The 25,487-nt window shown below is 30.8% G+C and overlaps 2 protein-coding genes across 3 annotated transcripts in view; both read left to right on the forward strand.

Annotated features, from left to right (window-relative positions):
• Positions 1 to 87: 87 nt before the first annotated feature.
• Positions 88 to 11,218, forward strand: LOC145314234 (uncharacterized). Its single transcript, XM_080154064.1, has 18 exons — positions 88 to 484; positions 1,001 to 1,125; positions 1,467 to 1,491; positions 3,622 to 3,697; positions 4,346 to 4,561; positions 4,890 to 4,955; positions 5,303 to 5,366; positions 5,751 to 5,836; positions 6,077 to 6,149; positions 6,544 to 6,603; positions 7,460 to 7,546; positions 8,388 to 8,447; positions 8,593 to 8,659; positions 8,844 to 8,952; positions 9,446 to 9,497; positions 9,640 to 9,678; positions 10,054 to 10,131; positions 10,652 to 11,218. Exons 1-18 carry the CDS (start codon positions 424 to 426, stop codon positions 10,736 to 10,738), a joined length of 1,431 nt encoding a protein of 476 aa, XP_080010190.1. The 5' UTR covers positions 88 to 423; the 3' UTR covers positions 10,739 to 11,218.
• A 4,814-nt stretch (positions 11,219 to 16,032) lies between these two features.
• The window catches only part of MAPk-Ak2 (MAP kinase-activated protein kinase 2), a 55,380-nt gene continuing 45,925 nt past the window's right edge, over positions 16,033 to 25,487 (forward strand). For both annotated transcript variants that reach the window (XM_080154074.1, XM_080154075.1), the window contains exon 1: positions 16,033 to 16,396. In XM_080154074.1, the coding sequence (XP_080010200.1) occupies positions 16,381 to 16,396 (16 nt within the window). In that variant the 5' untranslated portion in view covers positions 16,033 to 16,380. The remainder of the gene's footprint in view (positions 16,397 to 25,487) is intronic.

The following is a 25,487-nucleotide window of genomic DNA, read 5'->3' on the forward strand; positions in this document are numbered from 1 at the left end:
CGTTTTTTACTTCAATTTTATTTATCTTTAACTTAAAGTTTCATGCTTTCGCAATCTTCAGAAAGATATAATATATATGTATCTATTATGTCTATTTGAGAAACGTCCATCACGTTATAATTGTTGCCGTTGCTTTTTTCTACTTATCGCATTTTTGTAGCAACAGGTTTGGTTCATATTGCAAAATAGATGATAAGGGAAATGAAATGTGTGTGGGAGTCTGTGTGTGAGTGTGTGTGGGAGTCTGTGTGTGAGTGTGTGTTGTATTATTTAGAAAGGAGAAAAAACAGCTGATCCCACACAGAAATCAAAACAAAAACATAGCCGGACTCTTAGTTAATATAGTACATTTCTGTCAGTGTGGTTGTGTTATAATATAACGTATTGATGTTGTGAATTGTTGTTTAAAACAAAGCTGTGAAAATGCATGGCTCAACAAGATTGTTTAATATGGTTTCAGGAGTTAGCTCTCAGAGACTATTCAAGGGACACTTCTAAACTTTAATTTTAGAGTATTTCGTAAACTTAAAAATGTGTACTTTCGAAATTGATTAATACGATATTTAAAATGAGTCATGGCCAGTAATGGCTTGAAACATTTTTGATAAATTTTTATATAGAAATAAGGTTTGCTACAAAAAGAGAATAGGTAAATTAAGAATATCCTATTATAAAGAATTAGGGCCTTTTTGTCTATAGTTTAAGATTTCTATAACTATAGAACTGATTGAAATATCCGTTTTATTTAAGGAAGCTTCATATAGGTCCCAAGATGGTTCTAGTTTATTTTAATTTAAAATTTTAGCCTTGGGATGGTTTTAGGCTACTGTTCAGCCCTCTTCTTACCCAGAAGACAGAGTTCTTAGGGGCTAGGGGCGCAACCGTTAGTATAACAAGACCAATAATGTCTTGAACCATTTAAATTTTAACCATAAGAAAAAGGATTTGCTACTAGATTAGTTATTAATAGAAAAATTTATGAAGTGTCCACAAAACTTTTAGAGATGTAAAGTACAAAGCCTGTCAGAGCTGCCAGTGGTACAGATAGACAAGGCTGGCGATCACCAACATAAAACTGTTTCTATCCAAGATATTCTACATAAGTCACCAAAAAAATTGTCATTAAGGGATGGTTTTCTTTAAATATTACAATAATTTTTGAACGTATCGTATTATAGATTTCCGTGGATGTTAAAATAAAAAATTATAAGATGAAAACCAGTTAGCCCCGGTTAGGCCCGGGCTAACAAAACTAGTGTTAATTTCATGGTTTTTATTTTAGTATTCGTGGGAAATTGTCTGTAATACGATGCTTTACAATTATCTTTAATTATAGCAGGAAACCGGTTAACTAATCCAGCGGATATTAATCGGTTTTGAATCCATACTGGGAAATAACTTCTCCAGTCACCTTAAATTATAAAAAGTTAACACACAAATATATTTAAAGAAAACCAAATATATTTAGGGATCTGCGGATATTATCAAATGGTAAGATACAAGGATAGGTTAATAGTAGATATATTAATCTTTCCTACAGATAAAATAAATTTTTTTTTGAAATTCTTGGGAAACTGTTTTTTTTTTCGTTCTGATTGCTGAGTTAAGACATAATTTGTTTTTCAGTATGGTTTCGAAACCGATTAATGTCTGATTGATTAGAACCGGTTCTCAGCCATACTAAAAAATCATGTATATGATCAAATTACAGACAATTTCCACGAATATTAAAATAAAAATAATAAAATTAATACCAGTTTCGTTAGCCCGGGCCTTCGGGCGATAAATACTATTCTTAAATGTTTCTTGAAAGTTTGAAACGAGACGTATGTACATTTAGAATATTTATTTCATTAAATGAAACAATATACAAAGTAATTGTTATGATTATTGTTTGTTAAAATGTTAGTGTTTAGGTTATGTTAGTACATTTTAAATTAATACATTATTAATAGTTAAAGATAGTATTACATAGCTTGTTATATCGGTATTTAGTTATAAGCACGTTCATTTGTTAGATAGTTGGGTAGCTTGTTTGGTGGTTTATTTTTTTTCACTTTTTACTGTATGATATTATTATAAGCAAGCTTTAATGAGTTGATAAGTAGATAGTAAGCAGGGGGAGGATGGAGAATGTTGGGTATTGGAGGGCCACAGTCCAAGGTCTCTGTGGATTGTTGAGGACTTAAAAAAATGATGAAACTTCATTTTTTAAGGCGGCCGCCAGTCAGCTGCAAGAATCTTGTAGCAGATTTATAAAGCTTCATACAATTGCATGAAAAAGGCCCAGCTACAAAGCCTTCATAATCCAAATGTATAAAACAAATGGAGAGTTAGCATAAAAAGGAAAGAGCATTTGGGGAGATTCTGGGACCCCAAATGTTTACACTTTTTCACTTGAGTAGATGAATATAAATATGAAAGCTGACACGGTAGATTGTTGTTGACATCTGTAATACCTGGGTGGGAAACTTAGCAGCGGGAGAGGGGGGTGGGGTTGGGTGGGGTACAGAGGATCATGTGACATCTTTGTATGTAGAGTTATTAATTAGGTTTTTACTCTAAGAACATGTTATATTTTTTTATGCATTATATAAACTTACTAATTTATAATATAATATGCATAAAAACCACAGGAACCAGGATGAAATCTTCTTGATGGTGGTAGAGTTTGGTTTTCAAATTCACACAACAATGTCATTTTAATTTTGCTCAGAAAGCTAATTACTGACAATTGTTTACACACTCAGTGCAAACCGGGGGAATACATGTGTATTCACATGTTTACCCTTTGAGGGTATGATGCTAACTGAAACGAGACGTATGTAAAGATAAATTTATATTTACATAAGAGAAAGAAAAGGTCACATGAAATGTTTACGGTGAAATCTAATCAATATTGTGTATATACATACATATACCCGTTTCTATGGTAGGGAATATTAAATATTAATATATATTTATAGTATGCTAGTACATGCACCAGAGTAAAGCAGAAATATTTGCATTATTCTCACAAAATGCAGCCCTTTCGCTCGTCGTCGTGGAGACTAGGGGTTTAAAATAACATTGAATAAAAAATAAGATTTTAGAGTAGCACACATAATATTTACAACATAAAGTACAACTTTAAGAACTAGATAACATCTTTATAGAATGAAAAAAACAAAGACAAGACAAAAAGAATCCTTTTCTTGTTCAAAAGATTACCCATTTAGTATTGCATAAAATCCTTTAGTTAAATCAGATAAGTGAAGTAAAAATACTTTTTTTTATCCTTTTTGAAGAAAGAATTTGGTTTTATTGAAAGAGATAGCTAGTTGTCGCGCAGATAAACAACATAACGTTGTTCTGTTCATAGGAGGACGCGGTGATGTGTGATCAATTCTTCCCAGACCAAATTCTGATTGTATTGTTCTTGTTATAGGAGGACGCGGTGATGTGTGCTCAATTCTTCCCAGATCAAATTCTGATTGTATTGTTATTGTTATAGGAGGACGCGGTGATGTGTGCTCAATTCTTCCCAGACCAAATTCTGATTGTATTCTTATATATAGAAGGACGTGGAGATGTGTGCTCAATTCTTCCCAGACCAAACTCTGATTGTATTCTTATATATAGGAGGACGCGGTGATGTGTGCTCAATTCTTCCCAGACCAAATTCTGATTGTATTGTTATTGAAATACTCTCCCTAAGGTAGTATTTAAACTATTCATTTAAGAGTCTGAGGTATTAGTTTTAATTTAGAAAGTTATATTCATTTTTTTTCTTTTTATTGGCGACAATTGATTAGTATTTATGAAAGGAACAAAAACTTTAACTTATTTACTCCATTGCTTCTTTTAGTTGTCTCAGAAACATTGAAAATACAGTCTTTTCGTCGATTATCAATCTAGTTTTTGGTAGCGAAGCTACTCTGTAATTCACTTTGTCCGCCCGTCCTTCAGTCAGTCCGTAAAGCTAAGGGGATAATGTGATTTTTTCGACAATGATTTGATATATTCAGTGAAGATTCCTATAGCCAGTTGGTGCGCAACTAGTCTGTGTAACTTGTCTATAATAAGAATAAAATTTATTTTCAAAAGAATGGAAAGTTGTCAGTTATATAATCATACATGAAAAGAAGTTTAGAGTAATCTACTAATTGGGGGAGAGGCATAATATTTAATTTATTAAACTTTTCTTGCTTTAAAAAGAAAAAAATGTTTTATTACTAAGGATTCGTGAATTTTAATTTTTCCTACAACTGAATTTTTGCTCTACAACCAAATGTCTTTTTGTCCATGATTTTTTTGTGCTACACTACCTATAGATGTTATGGTCTTGAAACGTCTAACAATTTAGGTTGTTAGTATGGAAAGACAGATGTCTGATGCTGGAAAATCCTGAGCAGCCCCTCCAACATTACAGAGATTGTGAGGCTAAGTACAACAATTATCAACCAAGAATACCAAGTCCAGAGCTCCCTCCACTCCATCGGTCACAAAATAGTGAGGCCCAGGCTAATCACAATCATCAACAAAGAATACAGAGACAGTTTATTAATTTAACTCAACAAAGGTATCATTATTCTTTTACTTATCCCGGGTGTCCAAATGACAGCCCCTTCCCCCCTGTTTATAAGTTAACTAATAGGTTTTGTCAAAATATGTGTGTTTGTGTTTGGTATTAAATAATGAAAAAGCAAAGGGTGGAGGGAACTAAAATATTTTTTTTATATAAACTCGTAATCTGGGCAGCCTTTCCATTACTAAAACAAGTATTGTTATAACTTCAATGCCATAAAAGAGCCATAAAAAATTATCCATTAAGAATGTCACTAATGTTTATTTTGTATCCCCTTTTATGTTATAAAATTATTAAAACTACCTAATGCCTATTTTTTTAGTTTAACAAATCAAAAGATTAAGAATATAAACGACTTTGACAATGTACTTCGACTCTACCAAAACAGGTGATGAAAGAAGAAACTAGGGATAAATAACTTGTGTTTATATGGCTAGTTTTAGATATGGAAGCTTTATATTCGAAGGAGTAAGGAATGTAGGGAAATAGCCTCAAACCAAACTTAGATATGAAAAAATAGAATAGCCTAAAACTTTTAATAAGCTTCAATAAAATGGAGAACTCAATCGGTTTAGTAGTTATCGAAATATTTTGCTACAGATAGTAAAACATTACTACTTTTTATAATAAGATATAAAAATTTTGCATTTATAAGCCTGCATATATAAGATCCTTGATGTTGCATTGGGTTTACCATGAATAATTTATAAAATCATGAAAATATTTTGTTAATAGTTCTGAAACCATCGAGTTTGAGCAGAAAATTCTTGAATGTGCTTTATCAGTTACTGTTGAAAAGGTCAGTTACCTGTATTTTTTTAAGTAGCAAAGCTACAAATACACGTCTGTCTTGATTGTCTTGTAGTGTACCTACTTATTATTTGTCTGAAGTCAACCAAATAAGAAATACTCTTTTTCTGAACACATTATGTAATCAATATGGTAAAAACGCTCTCTATCCTGTTACAGAAACTTGGAGTTGGATACATTTAAAGAAAATCGATCCTCCACTTTAAATAGCCTTTGGAGGGTCATTTTTTCTGGGGGCGATATCTCATTGAATATTGAGGGCACCCTCCCCCCAAAATAGTTATAAAAAATCCCTAAACACATACATAGACAGAGAAAGACATACAGATCATGTTACTTTTTGATAAGAATTTTAATGTCATTTATTGTTTAGTTTGAAAGACATCTGCAAATGCTTTCTCCAGCTGTAGACTTAATTCTACAGCAGATTTCTTGCGACCCCAGCTCTAATATGCTCAGGTAAAATTTTAGATTAATTTATAATCTTAGTATTTTGATTTTCAAAGGCTTTTTTATCCTATGGATTTTCCTTAATATTGAAAAGATATAAATCTAGCCTATTATCAAGACATAATTACATAAACTTTTTACTATAACTGTTTTAAAGATCTAAAGCAACACACAGACAGACAAACATTTAACTTCTGAAGATTTGATAATTCAAATGAGATTCTAACTACATCAATCTTATTCTTGTAGGAGATTATTAGCTGTTAAGAAAAGTCTGGGAGATTTTGAATCTGATGTTCTGAATTTAAGCAGAATTTTACAGGTATATACTAGAACCGGTTATAAGTCATGCTGAAAAATCAAATATCGTACTATTTTGACAATTTCCCACAAAATTTTTTATTTTTTATTTTACTATCCGCAGAAAGTTGTCTATAATACGATGCAATAAATAACTATTCTGCAAGACTAATATGTATTTAGTTATGTGAGATGGTATGTAGCAAAACTGCTTTATTAGCCAATTTTGACGTCTGTTTGCCTGTCTGTCTAAATTTTCCATGTTCTTACTAAAGATAGACGTCTGATTTTTTTATTAAAATTCTGGAGATCATTGAGTATTTCTACTGTTACTCGCTTGGCCCATTTATCTCTTGTGTTCTTGTGAATATTAGATTTTAAAAGTATTTTTTATCCTTATCTCAATAATGCTTCAGGGACTTTTAAGCAATGATGAAGATTTGATTGGACTCTACCTTACAAAGAAACGTACAGAGGTTTGTATATTATATTGTATAATACCTTGCCTTAATGTTGAGCGACTGCTATTAAAATATTAATATCCATAGTAAATGATTCATCATCACAAAACTGCCATTCATCAGTTTTTGTTACATTAATCTCATTTTCTGAGTAAAAAATGACACAAACAAAATTGGATACAAAATTCCATTAAATATATTAATTGTGGCTTGTAATAACTGTTTATAGGAGGCTACTCATAAGCAGTGGAGCTCATGAATTAATTTACGAGATTTCTACAATGATAATCCCCTCTCTTTGCAAATAATTTTACAAAAAGGATTTTTAAAATCTAAAATTATTTTGTAGGTAATATTTGGTTTATTAATTTCATTTTTGTCAAAATAATAAAATTATTTCTATTATATTTAATTACTAAGTTACAGTTTTGTGTTTTAATGTTGATATTTTATTCTTAGAAACTCTAATTAAGTTTTAGTTTTAATCATTTAAAGTAAAATAAAATAGACTTACTTGAGTCAATTTGCCCTAGCTATGATCATAGGAAGTTATTAAACAGGCATCATTTTTGAGACCCTCTTATTTATTTAAAGTGAAAACACTGTGATCTGGAACTCGACACCCAATATCTAACCCCAATGTGGGTTAATTTCTGTTATGGTACAGGTAGATTTTATCACACCCTAATAAATATGCTTGATTTTGTGCTATAACATGCAATTGTTATAAACCTTCCCAGGACATATAAGAAGCTATCGTGTAAAGGAGAACCAAATCGGTTTAGTGGTTAGCAAGATCCTTAGGTACAAACACACGGATAGACAGACAGATCCTTTTACTTTATTGTATTCATGACTTATTATTTTTTAGATATCTGAACATGAAGAAGTAGAGCTGTTGTTAGAATCCTACCTCGCAGATTTAGATGATATTCATTCCAATGTTAGAAGGATTAAGGTTGGCAAGCTTACTTAATACACATGTCCTATACCTTACATGGATGCAGGGATCTAAAGGGATAAGACAATGGCCGGTAAATTTATGTACTGTACATCCAAAATGAAGTACTCAAAATTACCCCTTCTGTAGATTACAATTGGTAGTTGAAAGAAACATTTGGTCACTCAACTTAATTAACCATCCAATCAAAAATCATCAAAAGTCCTCAAAGTAGATAAGCCAACGAATATTAAAATGCTATTATAAAACCTTGGGGACTAGTGTAATAAACAGTCTAATGTCCCCTCCCTCCCTGGGTTATTGTCTTTGTTGTCCTAAGGGTCCAGGGTTCGAGGATAGGATCGTATCATCCAAAAACCAACAGACGACCAATCATTCTATTGCAAGACCTTTACCAGATATCCAATCTGTGCATAGAAATAATCACTGCCCTAATTAGCTTAACTGTATTAATAAATTTGATTTTGAAAGTAAATAAGAAGCTTTGGATTTAATTGGCTATGATTAATATTTTTATTTATATCAACTTGTAATATTTTTCTCTAAATAATTTTTTACTGTATTTTATGCAGAATCAAATAATTTACTTCATAGAAACAGAATTAAAATAATATCATTTAGAAATAGAAATTAGAGGATTTATAAAACCCACGTCAGTAATTCTATTTAATCCAATAATTTAGAATTTATATTGCTTGCGTGTGTAACTCTTAAAACTTAATAAATATTATATTTTAATGCATTTAAAAGTTTTGCTTTTCTATACTTTAAGTATGTTTGAACGTTAGTCCGTCTCTACTTTTGTTACTTAAAAAGTTTCATATTTTTTGTTATTTAGGACAGAATTGAAGATACAAACCAATTTATAGCTGCTCATTTAGATACTGCTAGAAATAAGGTAAATATTTTAGTATATTAAAGAGCAAAACTTTTCTACCCCCTTTTCTTGTTTCTATCCTTGCAGTTTCCGACCGGTGTTACTGTCTTCCTGTTACCAACCAGAATTTGTAACTAAAGAAACACATATATGTTTACTTTACTAGATGATTCGAATGAGCTTGTTTATGGAGATGGGAACGCTATCGATTGCTTCAGGCGGTTTAATTGCTGGTAAGATTTTTCCTACTTACAATCTTTCTTCACATAAGGCAACGAATTTTTGAAAATTCTATAATATGTCTCCTTGAGATTGAAGATATTGGAAAGAAAATAATTCCACCACCCATTTACCTACTCATAGTTAAATAGAAGTTATACTTTAATGTGGACCATAACTGATTTAAATATATAACAGGAATATTTGGCATGAATCTAACCCACGGAATGGAAGAAAATTTGGCCGCTTTTTATGCCACTATTGGGGGTATATCTGTCATAATGGTTTTGATATACACCAAGTTTAGGTAAATTCCATTTTTTATTAAAAGAATTTTCAATATTAAGATTACGTTTTAAATAGATGTAGATATTATGACAGGGGAAAAATTGTCGTCAATCTAGGTTGCTATTTCTCATGTCATTAATTGGTCAGTTTGTTTATAAAGTAGGAGGGGAGTGGATGTTGTAAAGAGGGTGTAGGGAGGGAATAGTTATTATAGCCTGCTACGAGTTTCGCTTTATTAGAAAACATGATAATCTGGTGTAAGATCCAATCAATAACAAATCCATTACTCTTTAATATGTTGTTAGGTCTGTTTGTTAAATTGAGCTTGCTTTAGATAACTTTTTACAAAAAATAATGTAGAGGCTTTTAATCAGAAAGATAATATGAATAACAAATAACAATTTCACCTAAAAAAAGCACAACTTTACTCTTTTTCTTCAAAAGGACCATGAACCTAAAGATTTGTAATTAGAAAAAATAAGGAAATAAAGAAAATATATTTTTTATTTTAGAGCAAATTATCAAACTCTCAGATTTGATACAACAAATGCCCACAGTTTTAAAGTAAGTTGACTTATTTCTAATTTTCATTTGAAATATATACATATTTATAAAAGCTCTAACCAAATATTAAAATCTTGATTTTTATCAAAGTGCAAATAAATTATTTTCTAAATTTACTGGTTAAATAAAAATTTGCTCTTAGGTTTTAAAGAATTTTCTGACGTATGTAGATGAACTGGAAGTAAGTACTTTAGTTTTACATTTTATACCAGAGTCAATTTTGTTCACACTTCTAAAGAATATTCCATTTTTTTTTTAATAGTTTCATTATTGAATTCATTGCTACTCAATTGCTTTTAGTATGAGAAGGCTGAACCTTCTCATACTAAAAGATCTTAAACATAGATAGCACAATTAAGTTCAAGGAAATTTTTACTGTAACTTTCTTTATATTATAAATGAATTTAAAATATAAGGGGTTTAATTATTTCTGTATCCAACCCTGCGGGTCCAATACCTGCAGTGCCCCTTATCTTGCGGGGTTACCCGTTAACCAATTATAACCTAAGCTATCCAAAAGCAAAACACATAAAAAATATGGTTAATTTTAATTTAGGATATTGTAAATTCTCGAAAAGATCAAATAACAGAAACTGAATTCAAGACAGCCTTGAATAAGTTGGTTGGACATAAGGTTAGTATTATTTCAGGGATGGGACAATAGATTGTAAAATAACCCTTATCTCAAAGTTTATGCATGAAAATTTTCCCTTTTGTAGCTGGTAAACTTTAAGAATGAGGATTCTACAATACCCAATTAGACAGGAATTGACACGGAAAGAAATTAAGCATATATTCATCTAATTTCATAATATAACTTATCTTGGTTGGAAAATATATACCCCTGAATGGACAAAAAAGATATTGAAACCAAATTATTGCAATTTAATAGTTATTTATCGCATCGTATTATAAACAGGTTTCCGCGGATATAAAAATGTCCAATTGAAGATTAAAGCCAGTTTTTTAGCCCCGAGATTCCGAAGGCACGTTCTAAAAATATGGTTTTCATCTTATGATTGTACATTTTTATATTCATAGAAAACTGGATATAGTACGATGTTATATATGATTTTTCAGTATGACTTAGAACCGGTTCTAATTCACCGGATAATAATCGGTTTCGAGGCCATACTGGAAAAGCTTTATCGTAGGTACCATCTGAAGAGGCAGAATTTATCTTCCAAATGTTTGATCGTAACAAGGACAGAAAAATTGATAAAAGTGAACTCAATTTTTAGCTTGTAGATGCGTAGCATCTCTATAGTATCCGCTTCCCTCACTGACTCAATCACTCATTCTAACAGAAATGTTGTATACCGCAATTAGAGTATATGTTACTTAAATGCCCTTTGAGTCAAAGCTATTAGAGTGTATTAGTATTTAGGTATGTTAGATAACAATTTTTAAATTCTTTTTAATGGCAGTCACAGAATACATTTTTTATTTTGTACTTTTCTATAGATTTGTACAATAAAAGCCCTTTTTTTATTTCTTGACCCATTATTGTATTCTATTTTAAATTATATTAATTTTAAATACATCTACCTACTCATCTTTGAACGTTTTAAGTATTGTTGTGTATACATATATTTGTTCTTAATGTTTTAATTAAGCACCAATTATATTTATTCAGATTTCACCATTGTTGTTAATAAATGTTTTCATGTTTATTAATAAGTATTTCTTATTTAAAACCTGTATTATTTTTTCAGATAAAATATAATGAAAATGAGCTATACTTATTAATGAATATTCATAATTAATATTAACTTTCATAACCCTCTACAGTAGAGTAACAAGTAGCGCAAGTCGTTGGGGAGGTGAAGGGTTCGAATCTCGTCCCACAACTCATCATATCTGAAGACGCTGAAAGTCTTACCTTATGCTGCTATGTCAATTGCCCGACATTAATAGTAAGTGACAAGAATGGGGAATGCCTTGGTTCATAACAGACGCAACACATTAACCTGCACGGTAAGGACTCCTGGTTGTCTGCAATAGTTAGAACGTTAATGCATTGGGTCCTACGTTGTTATCAGTTATCCCCAGAGGTACATAACAGCGAGGCTAAACAAATCGGTGAAACGAGCGTTAGCTATTATAAAGTAGCAGAACTCACATTTTAATTTAGTTGATGTTCTTTCTATTCTAAAGAAACTTTTATATTGACTTTTTCATTGGAGATTCAAATTGAACGTAATTTTCCTTGCTTATACTTAACAATTACAAGCGGCTACACCTTTACAGGCTTCTAGGGGCATATGTTGAGTGGTGGGGTAAGTCATTTATTGAAATTTTTTTTAAGGTTTGTCATTTTTTATAGGGTTGATTTCTCTTGGGAGGGTGGTGGTACGCTCCACAAAATAGTTGTAAAATTTCACAGGCCCTGTGACAAAACACATGTACACACAGTTATACTGATGCTCCTTTGTATAGGTTATCTTCACAAAATATTCTGCCCTATGAAAAGCAGATGAGAAAATCACCCTTCCCCCATAGCCTTGCAGAATGACTGACGGACGGAGAGCCAATGTGAATTATAGAGTAGCTTCGCTACTTTAAAAATTCTTACTATTAAGGACACTATTGTTTAATATATGGTATATAAAACAATTAATATAATTGACAAATACAACAAATGATAAATATGTGGTATTTCCCATATATTAATAATTCCATTAATATTCCACATTGTATGGTTTCAAAGTTGTGGTCAAATGATAAGTTCTGGTAATTTTATATTCTACGCAGCTCCGCCGTAAGGATTTTATCATGACTCATTCAGCTGTCTGATAACATTGCAAGAAAACCAAACAAGAATAAACCTTTCCATTTTAGCAAACATTAAATAAAGTAATTCATTTAGTTAATATAGTTGTTATTTTGACATTAGAATAGTGTTTGATTGGTAATATTAATTACCAGGGCTCGTCATCAGTATAATATGCTTGAACATAGTGACTGCCGAGCCCTGATATTACTCTAAAAAAAATCAACCCTTTCGGGGTTTGCCTGGGCCCAATATAACCTAACTTAAAAGTATGATAATAACACACGAATAACTCCATCCTCCCTAGTGATGGTAATCCGTCGAATTTTTGGGCCGGATTCGGATTCCGGATTCTTCAAGAATCCGTCAAAAAAAGTGGCGGATTCCTTGCGGATTCCGGATTCTTATTTTTGGCGGATTCCGGATTCGGATTCCAAAATTGGCCAAAAATTGGGTGGATTCCGGATCCGGATTGCCAACCCTAATCCTCCCTATTTTTTTTTTATCAAAACATTGAAGGGGGCTGAAATTCTGTGTTCTCATTGCACTTTGACAGAAAGTGTTTTAGATTTTTTAAAATATAATACTTATGTTGAAATTTATGAAATTGGAATGGATGCTTGTCTTTAAAATACCCTTATTTATCATAAATCGAAAATAATTTTATTCAGTTATTAACGCCAAACGACTTGAAAAGTCAAAAATTACACTGAGACAAATAAATTTTGTGTTTACTTCAACTTATTTATGGTAGTGATGTTAGTGAGTTTATAAATGTAAAAAAACACAAAGTTATACGGGAACTATGAGTAGTTGCTCTCCCCCTTATTTACTGATGGACTGATTACACAAGGACTGAACAAACTGTAACCTAATGTAAACATTTTCACTATATTTAGACACACATGTATATATACTTTTAGGTGAGATCATTTACATTTCACATCTGTCAATTTTGTTAGACAAGCTTCAATAAAAATATAAAGTTCTTTGAATAGATGAATAAAACAAAATATGAGCAATTTAGAATTTCTATGTTTGTTCTATCACGCATAGCATGTTCTATTTAGCATCCTTTCTTTCAATCAAACTATAGCTCTAACAGGTAGGCCTCTATTGAAAATATTTTATAGTTTTTATCTTTTCCAAATACGTTTTTAAAGTTATATCTTGTCTTTTTTTTGTTCAATTTAGGGAAAATAGACCTACCAAGGATTACTCATGCAAAATTTCAGATCAAAATTCGAATTCTAAGTGCCATTTGCTCACTGATTACGAGATGGTTGCATTACCCCCCCCCCCCTTACTAAACCAATTGAGTTCTTCTTTTTAGGGGAGGATCACATAGGTCAAGGGATAGTTTTAGGCTATAATACAAAGCCCTCGATGCCAAGGGTGCAGCCGCTAGTATTTGTTAAAGTATTAGCTTTAATAATGATAACACGTACCTTTCATTCTCTTTGCTGGGACTGGTGGGTTCCAATGGTCTCCAAAAGGTTTGTCTAATTGCCCGTCGCACTTTTAAATTTGGCATACCTATTTTTTCCAAAATTCTTTGTAATTTCCAAATTTTATGGTTTTAAGCATTACAAAATAATTTCAAGTCAATCCATTAGTAATTGGGTGTCTTTATGAGAAAGCATTGGGATGTATGTGTAGAAATTTGGCAGATCTTGGCCATTTTTCATAAAATTTGAAATGTTTTTCAAGCTAAATGAATTAGAAAACGGTGAACTTATTGATTGTCAATCTTCAAAAGTAATATTATGGATATTGTATAAGTGTCTCTTCATTGTTCATCGGATTTACAATTTTATCTTGCTGAAAATATTAGGAAATAAGTTCTAGACGTCTTCTGGGTGTTTGCATTCTAATTTTAAACTCTTGTTTACATTTTGTTTTTTGTCCTAATCATAAAAACAATTCTTTATTAATTCTTAATATCGAGGGAGAATGGCCTTTTTGAAGAAACATTTGCCTTATTGAATCTGTCTAGTAACTGTATTAGTTTGACGCCTCGATTCTTTGATGAGATTTAAGGTGAAATTTGACCTTTGCCCAATTCCTCCCCCCCTCATCATTTTTTGCAGTCAACTGTGTCCTGTCCATGTCTCTGTATTTAAGCAGGGAATTTAAGGGATTACATCATAGGCGAAAAAAATATTAATAAAATATTTTCTGTAGATAAGATTTATTGAAGGATATGTTTTTACAACTTAATTAAGATTTTGTAAAAAGTAGCTAGTGTAAACGAATAAGAGAACGTGTTTATATAACAATGGGGACCAGAATAATTTACAGTTCAATGTCCCCCCCCCCCCTTCCTGTCATTTCAGACACCTTTTAAACCTTTAAAAAGGACAGTTCCACTAGGGGTATTTAGAAAGGTAAGCACTTTTGCAGAGCAAATAAACCAATTTGAAAGAAAATTTTATAGTTAAAATCATTTTCCATTGTTTAAGTTATGGATGTTATCATGTTTTTTAGCTCCTTTGAGATTTCTCTTTATTTTAACCCTGACATTGCAGAATTTTAAAAAGTTTAGACACACACACACACACACTGACTCAGCAGGCAGACACAAAACACACACACACACACATAGCAGCCTCTTTCATTCTCTCTCATTTACTCTTTTAGAGCATCTCTTTATCTTACAATTTCATATGTATATTATATGTTGCAGCAATGCACAATAAGCTTTGTTTTTCTTTATCTTCTGTCAAAATATTAACCTTTTATCAATATTTAATTCTATGATACAAAAAGACTTTATAAATAAAGACATTATTTGACAATAACCCTTGATTAAAGATTTGAATTGTAGAAATATAAATTTTGCAGCTTTCAATAAACATTGAGCAGAGCAAAATCTAACTTGCATATTTCATTATTGCTATAAAATGTATTCAAATTAAAATTTTTCAATTAAAACTTCCTATTAAATATATTGGGTATAAGCATTCTGTATAAGGCAATTATTTATAAGAGGATTCGAACCAGTTCCCACTTGCTTAATTTTATATCCATATATTATACAGTGTATTGTATATTCAGTGAGAACTATTCTTAAAATTATAAATTGCAAATATCTGCTGAGAGCCACCCCTTCCCCTCTCCACTCTGCCCCCTCTTATAAAGATTGACCAAGCCCCGCAATTAAAGACCTCTGGAGGGAGGGTGATACTACCCTAACCTAACCTTGATTTATATTTTTCTTAATCCCCCTCTAGTTCTGCAACTCTTTTCATATCTTTTCTATACTAATCAATAGCCTCCGCCCCTTTGAAGGCTGAAATCACCTCTTTTTGCAGTGGTTCTCTTTTTATTTCTTCACTCTTTCTCTATATATTATTCCTTTCACTGGCCTCTCATAAAACACCCCCTTTCAACTTTCCTTTTTTTGTTTCCCCTTGTTAAAGAGCTGTTTTCTTTTCCTATTTTTGGGTGGCCTCTCACTGTCTCTCCCTCTCTTAATTTCTAGAGGTGTTTTAACATTTTGCTAACTTTTTACCTTATTTGTAAAATGTTATCTTAACTTAACATTTTTGTGTTGTTGATTTTTTTATATGGTTTCATTGTGAAGAACAGTTTTTTTTCAGTGTAAGAATACTTGTTTAGAAGTCTTTGTACCTAGTTAATATATTAGATGATATTAACTTGTAAAATATAGATATTTGATTGTCAGAGGTTTTAATGCAAGATAACTTTAATAGGGGAAAAAGGTATTAAGCTTTTGACAATATAAAACTTTTATTTTTCAGAATAAAATGATTTTTTGTTGAAATATGTGACAACTTATACTCTCTCCCCCCGGCCAAAATAGCTGGGCTGTGTACACATTAGCACCCCCAAACACCCATAACTCTCCCCAGAGGGCACCCGGAACACCCCAATTTGACTCCCCACAGTCGAGAGTCCCCCCTAGCCTGCACCCTGGATGTGGATCCATCTTTCTACGGCTAGACATAACATTGTCTCTCTACCTGACTCAACTCACAGCAGTGCCTAATGCTTAAGCATAAGCTCTTTTTCTAATACTTGACTTAAAACCCACCAGTACAGTGTACAGTGACCAAAGTGATGAAATAATCCAAGTGAAATCCAACCATGGAGGTCGAGCAAGGTAGGAAAAATATTTGAAGCTTTACCACTAGATTATATCAGCTGGGACAATTGTTATTTCTTTCTCTATACATCTTTGTTTTATATTTGGAGAAAGTATATCTTAGATTATTCTATAAATAACTCTGTATATATTATTATTAATGCAATGCTAGGGTTTTATCATTTATATTTGATAATATATTTGTTTATATAAAATGACAGTTTATATTACAAAAGGATGTTTTGTTTTCAATCCTTTTTATTCAATGATTATGGTAAATATGCAGTTATAAGTTTTCAATCATAAAAGAACGTTTTTCTACAATAGATAAACAATTTTTAATTTGTTATGGTTTAGTTATCATCTTAAATTCTGAAACCTTTACAGTACGTTTGGTTGTAGGGAAATGAATTTCAAAGTAATAATTCTTTGACAAAAACTTGGATTGGGAACGAACGAGTGATCTCAATCTCCATTTTTTTTTAGAGGGGGGGGGGGGGCTATTTACTGAACTCCAGTGAAATAAAAATTATGAACGATACAAAAATGTTTCCCCTCAGTTTAAGGAGAACAAATTTTAAATGTAAACAGAGTTTTGTCTAAAATTCATCAAACGCTTTGTTAATTTCATGGTGTCAAAAAAATCACGAATACAATATCATTAAATGCTATAGACGGGTCATTCTTAATTTTTTTAACCACAAACCTAGAATAAGCCACCCATGAAATATTAAGTTTACTAAGATCATTTATTCTTGTTCGTGCATTGCCCCCTTTTGGATATAAACTCTAAATGAATGAATTATGTAAATTCATTAAAATGATAAATTAAACAGTTTCATACAGTCCTAGCCAAATTAAAAGAAATAGTATGTACTATTAATAAAAGGAAAACATAGCATAGCTCTTGATAAGACTGAGTAAGTCTACTTTTAGGCATATTGACAAATCGATTTATAGAGTAGCTTTGAAACTAAAAACTGGAAATCCAATCTAATAAGTTTTTTAACATTTGGATTTTGTTGATTTTTTGCTATATTAGCTTGAGGCAAAAACCTAAACAAATATTGAACATACTATTTTAATTAACTTGTGTTACAACTCAAAGAAAGCACACGTATAAACAGCATTGGATTTATTATTACTTGAATCTTACACCAGATTATCATGTACTCTAATAAAGTAAAACTTGCAGCTGGCTAGTAACGATCCCCCCATCCACCCTCTTAAAACCATCCCTTCTCACCCTACTGCATAAAAAAACTAAACAATAAATGATATACATATTAACAACCTAAACTGACAACAATTTTTCCCCTGTCATAATATCCATGTATTCTACATTCTTTTAAACAGCTGAGATTAAAAGGGGAGAAATAAGTTAACAAAAAATGTTTAAATGTTGCTAATTTTAGAAAGGCGTGTTTCTCATTCATTTTCAGATATTTTACTGAATTTAGATTTGAGATAGCAAGAGAGATTTTATAAAAATCCTAAAAAGGGAAACCTAAAAGTTAGAAAATTAAACACTAATGATTTTCTCAATTTGTTACATTTGTTTTGACGACTAGGTATCGATTTTTAATTTTAGTTTTAAAATGGTGGGAGGTTTTTTTCCATGGTAGATTTTGCTTTGGTATGAATAGGCACAAACCTTCCCCAGACCTATAAGAAGCTTCACTGTAAAGGAGAACCATAAATATAGAGCGGATCTTAGCTACAGACAGACATACATTCTGTTAGATTTATATAAGGAGTACTTTTATGATCTAATTATCACATCCAGTCAATTAATATTTTCATTAAATTTTTTTCTTTGTTGGATTATTTAAAAAGAAATTTAATTTACTACCTAGCTATATTAGGTTTTCATTTTTTAATTGAAAATATATGAAATACAAAATTATTTGTTGTTAGATGAAATAATTTTAATTAAAAACATTGCTCAATTGTTTAGGTAGTATTTATAAATTATCATCTTATTATTCTTTTTATTTGAAACTAATGGCTGCGCCCCTAGCATCTGGGGCGCTGTGTTCAATGTTGCAGGGAGGGGGCATATACATAGCTTAAAACTATTAAAAACTTAAATTCCCAAATAAAATAGCCTGAAAACAACCCAGGGACTATGTGAAGCTTCCATATAATGGACAAATAAAGAGCTAAAGTGGTTAAAAACCTTACTACTTTTTAAAAAAGAATAGCCTATTGTAGCTAACAAAAGTTGTCCGTCCGTCTAGCCGTGATGGTTTTTAATTAAACAAAATCAATACACTTAAACCAACGATACCATTGAATCGGAGATATAATTCAATTCACTAAAAATGTCATAAGGTTTCCAGAAAGATTATAATTGCTATATTATTGTTATCATGTTAGTTTCATGAAGCTGCGCCACTTTTTAACTTTTCCTTGTATTACTATGAATCATAAGGTCTACAAGGAATAGACAGTGCTGAGGAATTATTTTGCTAGTTTCACCATCCCCTCCCCTAACTTTCTCTTAAATAGCGCAGCTATTTTGGGGTAAAAATAAGGTTATCATTCCTAATATAAAAAAACATTACCTAATCAACAGCTTTTTGTCACTCTATTTGTGGATATTTTCATCCTTGTAAACTTGGGGTGTCATCTTATCCAATATTACTAATTTTTTAATGTTATTTGCGGATTTATTTGATCTTGTTTATGAACTATGACTCACGAGGGTTTAAATTAAAGAAAATGCGCAAGTCTATACATTAGTTCATTGTGGCTGAATATCCCAAGTGAAAAAAAACCAAAGCTACTTCTTGGCTAAATGTCATCCTAAAGTATGAAGTATTCAGTTTTTATGTCTGAAAATATTAAATTCATAAATTGCAGGTTCAAATGGATTGTTCTTTAGGGAAATATTTATAAATGTCCTATGGTGGTTTTAGGCTATTTTCTTAACCTCCCCTAGAGGCTAGTGGATATACGACTAGTTTATTCTAAAGCGAGACAGAATTAATATATTGCTCTCGTAATCTAAGTAGATATATAATACATTAGACAATATCATAGAAGACAACCAAAAATTCATATATAAGATCCTGAAAACAAGTTTTCAAGTTTTTTGGCGCTACGCAATCATTCAGTTGTCCTTGTTTTTGTCGTGTCTAAAATTTCCAAATTATATAGTATGCCATAAAGTTTTTATTTTCTTGTTGTGTATATACTTCCGTATACATTTCTGGTTTGACAACTTGACGTCAATATTTATTATTTAGGCAAATATTTAGATTTTTGCAGGGATCTCAGGGGACGAGACATTGGATAAAAAAGTAACGTACATCCCAAATGATGATAAACAAAACTACCCCTTCTTTAGATTAATCTTGGACACTTTTAGTTTGGAACCAACCAATTACAATTCAATAGAAGTTTTTGAGCCAATGAATAAGACAACTTGGTTTAAAACTTTAGGTTCCAGTGAAATTTACAGTCCAATGTCCCCTCACTCCATAGAGATTTGGGTAAAAAGGGAACTTAGTGGCTTGTTTTCTTGACATCATCCTTATACTAAAGTAACAGGATGTTTGTCTGTTTGTTTGTCTGTGTGTCTGTACCAAAGGATCTCGCAAACCGCTGAACCGATCGGGTTCTCCTTAACAGGGTAGATTTTCATGGGTTCTGGGAAGGTTTATAACTATTTTGGGGGAGGGTACAACCACCCTCCCAAGAGAAATGACAAAAAAATCGAAAATTTTTAAAACATATAGGAGACTTCAACTTAACATAAAGAGGTATTGTAACATAAAGAAGTAACGTAGAGACTTTAACAAACAAAAACATCTAAAGTGCCACTAGGGGCGTAGCCCCTAGTATTACATAAAGTAGTAAGCTGTTTAGTCTGAGGCGAAGGATATCGCTAACCGTTGAACCTATATGGTTCTCCTTTACAGTGAAGCTTCTTATAGAACCTCTGATGATTTTAGGCTATTTTGCTGCTCTTGCATATCCCTTCGAATATAGAGCCCCTAGATAAGGAGCGCAGCCGCTAGTTATATTTACAAAGTTATGTTGATTATATTGAAAAGAATATTTAGTTTTAGACTAAATAACAATCACATTATAATGTGTAACAAATTGCAAAAAAAGCGGGTTTTTTTGTACCAATAATTAAATGGCAGAAAATTTGCAAGCTTTTTTTTCTGATGAAAGATTTTGCAAGCCAATTATGTTAAATAGTTGATTTTTATATACAATTTAAAATATTTTAACAATTAAATTTCAGACAAATAAAATTGACAGAAGGATCTGTGAATAAGCAATATAGGTATATTTTCTAATTTAACTATTTTAAACATTAAAGTTATATTTAGTTAAAGATATTTTAATTGATTTCTACATTTTTTGCTGTGAAATGTATAATTAACAATGATGATAACATCAAAAATAGCGTATAAAAAAATAAAAAGATGTTCATACAAGTTTTTAAAACAGTGATCTCTAATAAGCAGATGAGGAATTCTAATATTCTATAAGTAAAAATACTAGCAAACCGACAGACTTAGCAATCTTTAGGAAAAGATTTTATTAGCACTTAAGATCCTTGTAATGGAAAAATGCAATTAGAGTAAGAGAAATAGGCAATAAAAATACATTTTTCCTTCTTCATTTTAGAAGCTGAAACAAAATGTTTAAAAGTTCAGTTTATTGTTTGTAATTGATTTTCTGTTTAAAATATCAATCACAATAAAGTTCATGATTAATTTTAAATTGTTTTTCTTGTTATTTAACTTTTACTTCTAATTGATTTAATTTTCCTTTTAAAGCTAAATGATTTTTTTAATTGCTAAATTGCCCTCAAAATTTGATTGTTTTTGGTTAATTGGTTGTTTATATTCAATAAAAAGATTAAATAATATTCAGGAAAATGAAGTTGTTTAGACTATTTAAAGCTAAAGGTATTAAAAACAAGTATGATATATTAATAGGACTTCTATATATACCTATTTTAGATTTTTCATTAGATTTTTGTGCACAACAAAATTTTAGCACCAAAGTAAAATTATTTTTAACTTCTATTCTTAAAAAAGTGACAGAAACACTTAAAGTTGGAGGCAAAATTGTTTTTCCTAGAAGACATATCTTTGCTTTTGTTATATCTTTCAGGAAGGTAGGGGGACATTAGACTGTAAATTATACAGGTACCAAAAGTTTTATTAACTCTCATTCATTGACTGAAAATCTTTGGGTAATTTAATTAAATCTAGATTGGTTGGTTCTAAATAGCAATGTCCTAACTTATCAACCAACAACTTTGATCTTTAGAAGGGGTAATTTTATTCATCGTCATTGACGATTGACATCAATTTATCATGAATTGTCTTATCCCTTAGATCTCTGCTTTACTAATTTAAAGAATGACATGAATAGCAAATGGCAGGGTCATATACTCTGCGATTTTATATTAAATACAAATCATGATATGTTTGTTTGTATTTCAAGTTTGAAACCACTACCTTAACCCCCCCCCCCCCCCCCACTTATTGAACCTTAAAACATACATTTAAATATAAACATAAAATGATTCATATAATTTAAGATTTTAAAATATCCGAATACCCATGCCTTTCTGAAACTTCCTGTAATATATCAATACCTAATTCTTACAGCACTTGTACATTACTTATATTATTGATAGGAAAGACAGAAAATCTATCAACAAATCTTACCTACCTAGTATGTACAGTATTTTAGAACACTTTTAGCCATATAACACATGTTTAATTATTTTTGAGATTAGAAAATAGAACTTTTTTATGTCACAGTCAAAGTATGATAAGTTATTAAATTAATACATAGTAATTTTGCATTAAACACAATATGAAAATCCGTTTCTACATCGGTATTCACTTCAGTTAATTTTGTGGAAGGTAGTATTGAAGCTTAAGATCTCAGAAATGAGAGGAAACTGTTTACAAGAATGCCTTATGTTGGTCTCGGGGGGGGGGGGGGGGATAAAACTCTAGGAGTTAGAGGCAAAGTCACTAATATATTGCGGTTTATTGATAAGCTTAACTTTACAAATAGTGTAATTATTTGAGGATTCTTTTTAAATGTTTTAACTTTTAATGTTTGAAAAATGTAATGAATTGCAATGCATCCTTGTTTTTACATGATTCTAATGTTTCATGTACACCACATATAAACATTTACAAATACATATGCTAGAAATAGAGGTACAAACTCTTCTGGTGAAAAAGACACATGGAATAGAGATCAATTTAACTGTAAATACTGAAGTTCTTCTAAATATATTTTGGAAAAATGTTCACGCATTTATGATACAATACAATAACGTTTTGATGATATAGTATGATAAACAACACAATCCAAATGAAGATTAACTAGCAAAACTGTTAACCCATTTACCATTAATCTTTTTTTACTTGAATGTGCAAACTGTGTAACTATACTGCCTTATTTGGCTTGATAAGTAAGCTACCTGAAACTATGATTAGTCAAAGTTTTCTCAACCCTTTTTTGTCCCTCTAATTCGGTAGCTTAATTGATATCGTGCCAGCAACTGTTTGCCCATATCCCAAGCTCAACACAAATACTCTCTCTCTGTTCTAATCTCATCTACAAGAAGAAAAAGCTGGATTATTGGATTCTGCTGGACTGGAGTCAGGGATCTAAACAGTGTTTTATAGATACAACATTTAAGTTAATGGGTAGAAATTAATAAGGAGTAGTTATGTAAAGGCAAATAAACAAGAGGGCTAGATTTTGATAAAGCAGAATGTATATATTGTTGAATGAAGAAAAATCAATCAAGCAAGTTAAGTCAAAGAACACTTTTTAAGTGAAAATTGTAGTTAAATAGATAACTACAATTAAATGCTCTTCTAAAATCGAAAATTAAATTCAGTCTATTAAAATTAAAGATAGCTATATTTGCTGTAATAAGCTTTAATTTTTATTTAAATATAACATTTTTGAAAAAATTATATTTAAGTCTAATTTTCTTTGCTTTTGCTTGTTATTCCCTGATCTGATGAAACTATATAGAGAATTAGATGGGCTAAAATGTTGATTCTACAATGTAGAATGAATTCTTTCCATAATGAATGGTTTTCTCAACCAATTTTATAATTCTAACTTTGTGTTTGAACCATTTAATAATTGTTTCAGGTGATTAGATTGCTAATAATATCCATTGGTGCTTTACTAGGCAGTACCTTTCGCTCATTGATAACCCCTCCCTCCCTCATTATTTTGAAAAAAAAATTAAAGTAGTTTTAATCTATGCCCATTCCCTGAAGGGGGCAAAAATCAGCGAGGCTTAACTTGCGGTGACCTAAACCTTTGGGGCTACTCATTACCCAATTTGACCTAATCTTACCTGACCTAAAGTAATACTAATAAACAAATAAATGAAAAACTTCTCTACCCCCTTATTTTTCAATTATTCAAAAAATTATTGGGGGGCATTTTTAATGGATTAAACCGGTTTATTTTGAAGAATCATGACCAATAATTACAGTTTCCGTCGGTGTAATTTTGGTTATCCTCGATATTATATTTATCTAATTGTTTTATCAACATAAATTGCACAATTTAACTTTTAAGTTGATTGGATAAAAATATGAAGTGTTTTTCAATATTTTGACTTATACAAAGCACTTGATTAGTTGGATAAATAATATATTTGTAGCAAAGCTAATTTACAAGGCTGTTGTGTTGGTCGGTTAGCAAATCAATTGTTGGATTTCACACAGCGCGTTATGCACAAGACATTAAAATTGTTTCACTGCAGCTTTGTCAGTCTCATGATATCTAATTGTACATTAGAATGTTTGTCTGTAAGGAAGGAACTCGTTAACCGCTGAACCGATATGGTTGTACTTTACAGAGAAGCATCGGATAGGTCCTGGAAGGTTTACATCTATTTTGGGGTAGGGTAGGTCCTCCCTCCCTAGAGAAATAGCTCTGGAAAAAAAATAATCCTCCAAAATATTTTTTAAATTTTTCTTTTTAAAAATAAAATTGAGAGTCGACCTTCCTCCCACCTTCCCTCAAGTTCCCATATGGGCCTATATGGGTATAACCGCTAATTTTTTTTAATGTGTCATCTTTTTTTAATTCCTTTATACATAAATGGAAATAATTGTTCTTGTTTATTTAAAATCCTATTAAATAAATACTTATGTACACAAAATCCTCTGACAAAGTTATCTAAAAGTTTATAAATAGTTTTGATTAATCTGAAAATATATTTTCTCTCAAGCAAAATAATCTTTACAAATTTTATTTATAGAATTTCAAATCTTTATTTCAGTTCATCCGAGGATTTTGTAAAAGTTTCAAAATATTTAAATGAATATATAATATCTTTTGCAGCGAGGCTACTATATATGCATAAACGTTAGCCATACACCATTGAATTTAAGTACATCAATATTTATTGTCCCCGGAAGCACCTTCAACAACAACAACTTTAGATGCAAGGGAGCTTCCCTGAAAACTGTAACCCAATGTTTCTGGTTCTTTAAGAAATTTTTGCTTTTACGGTCAAAATTACTAATAATACTAGTTAAGAATAAGAATATGTAACTAACAACAAACTATATATGAATTAATTTTATTTTTTTTAGTCATTTTTTTATAGTTTTTAGTCAATTTTGAGTCAACTGTAAATTACACAAAAAATAAACTAATTGAAGAAAAATCGCTAAACCTAGTAATTATATATTATTTAAAAATCACGAAACCTTTCTATTTTTTCTAATTTTATTTAAACATAGCACTTGAAATTTGTTTTAAAACGACAAAGATATTATTTCACAGTCTATTCAATGGACTATAAGTGTGTTCATAGTTAACTTTCTTACAAATAGTACTGACATACAGTGTTTATAGAGCAACTGCGCTTAAAAGTTAGTAAACATAAGAAACCATATTTATGTATATAAATTATAATTTATGCAAATCGATAAAATGTCAGAATTTAGTTTTGATGTATTGCCTCCCCATAATGCTAGTTTGAGCAAGTCCAAATAAGGAAATTTTTGCTTTGTTTATTCATGAGATATTTGTCTACGGAATTTTTATAGTTTTTGATTTTTTTTGTCATGTA

The sequence above is a fragment of the Acartia tonsa genome, chromosome 3, assembly GCF_053477335.1.
Source record: "Acartia tonsa isolate MP-2025a chromosome 3, ASM5347733v1, whole genome shotgun sequence".
Taxonomy (NCBI): Eukaryota; Metazoa; Arthropoda; class Copepoda; order Calanoida; family Acartiidae; genus Acartia; species Acartia tonsa.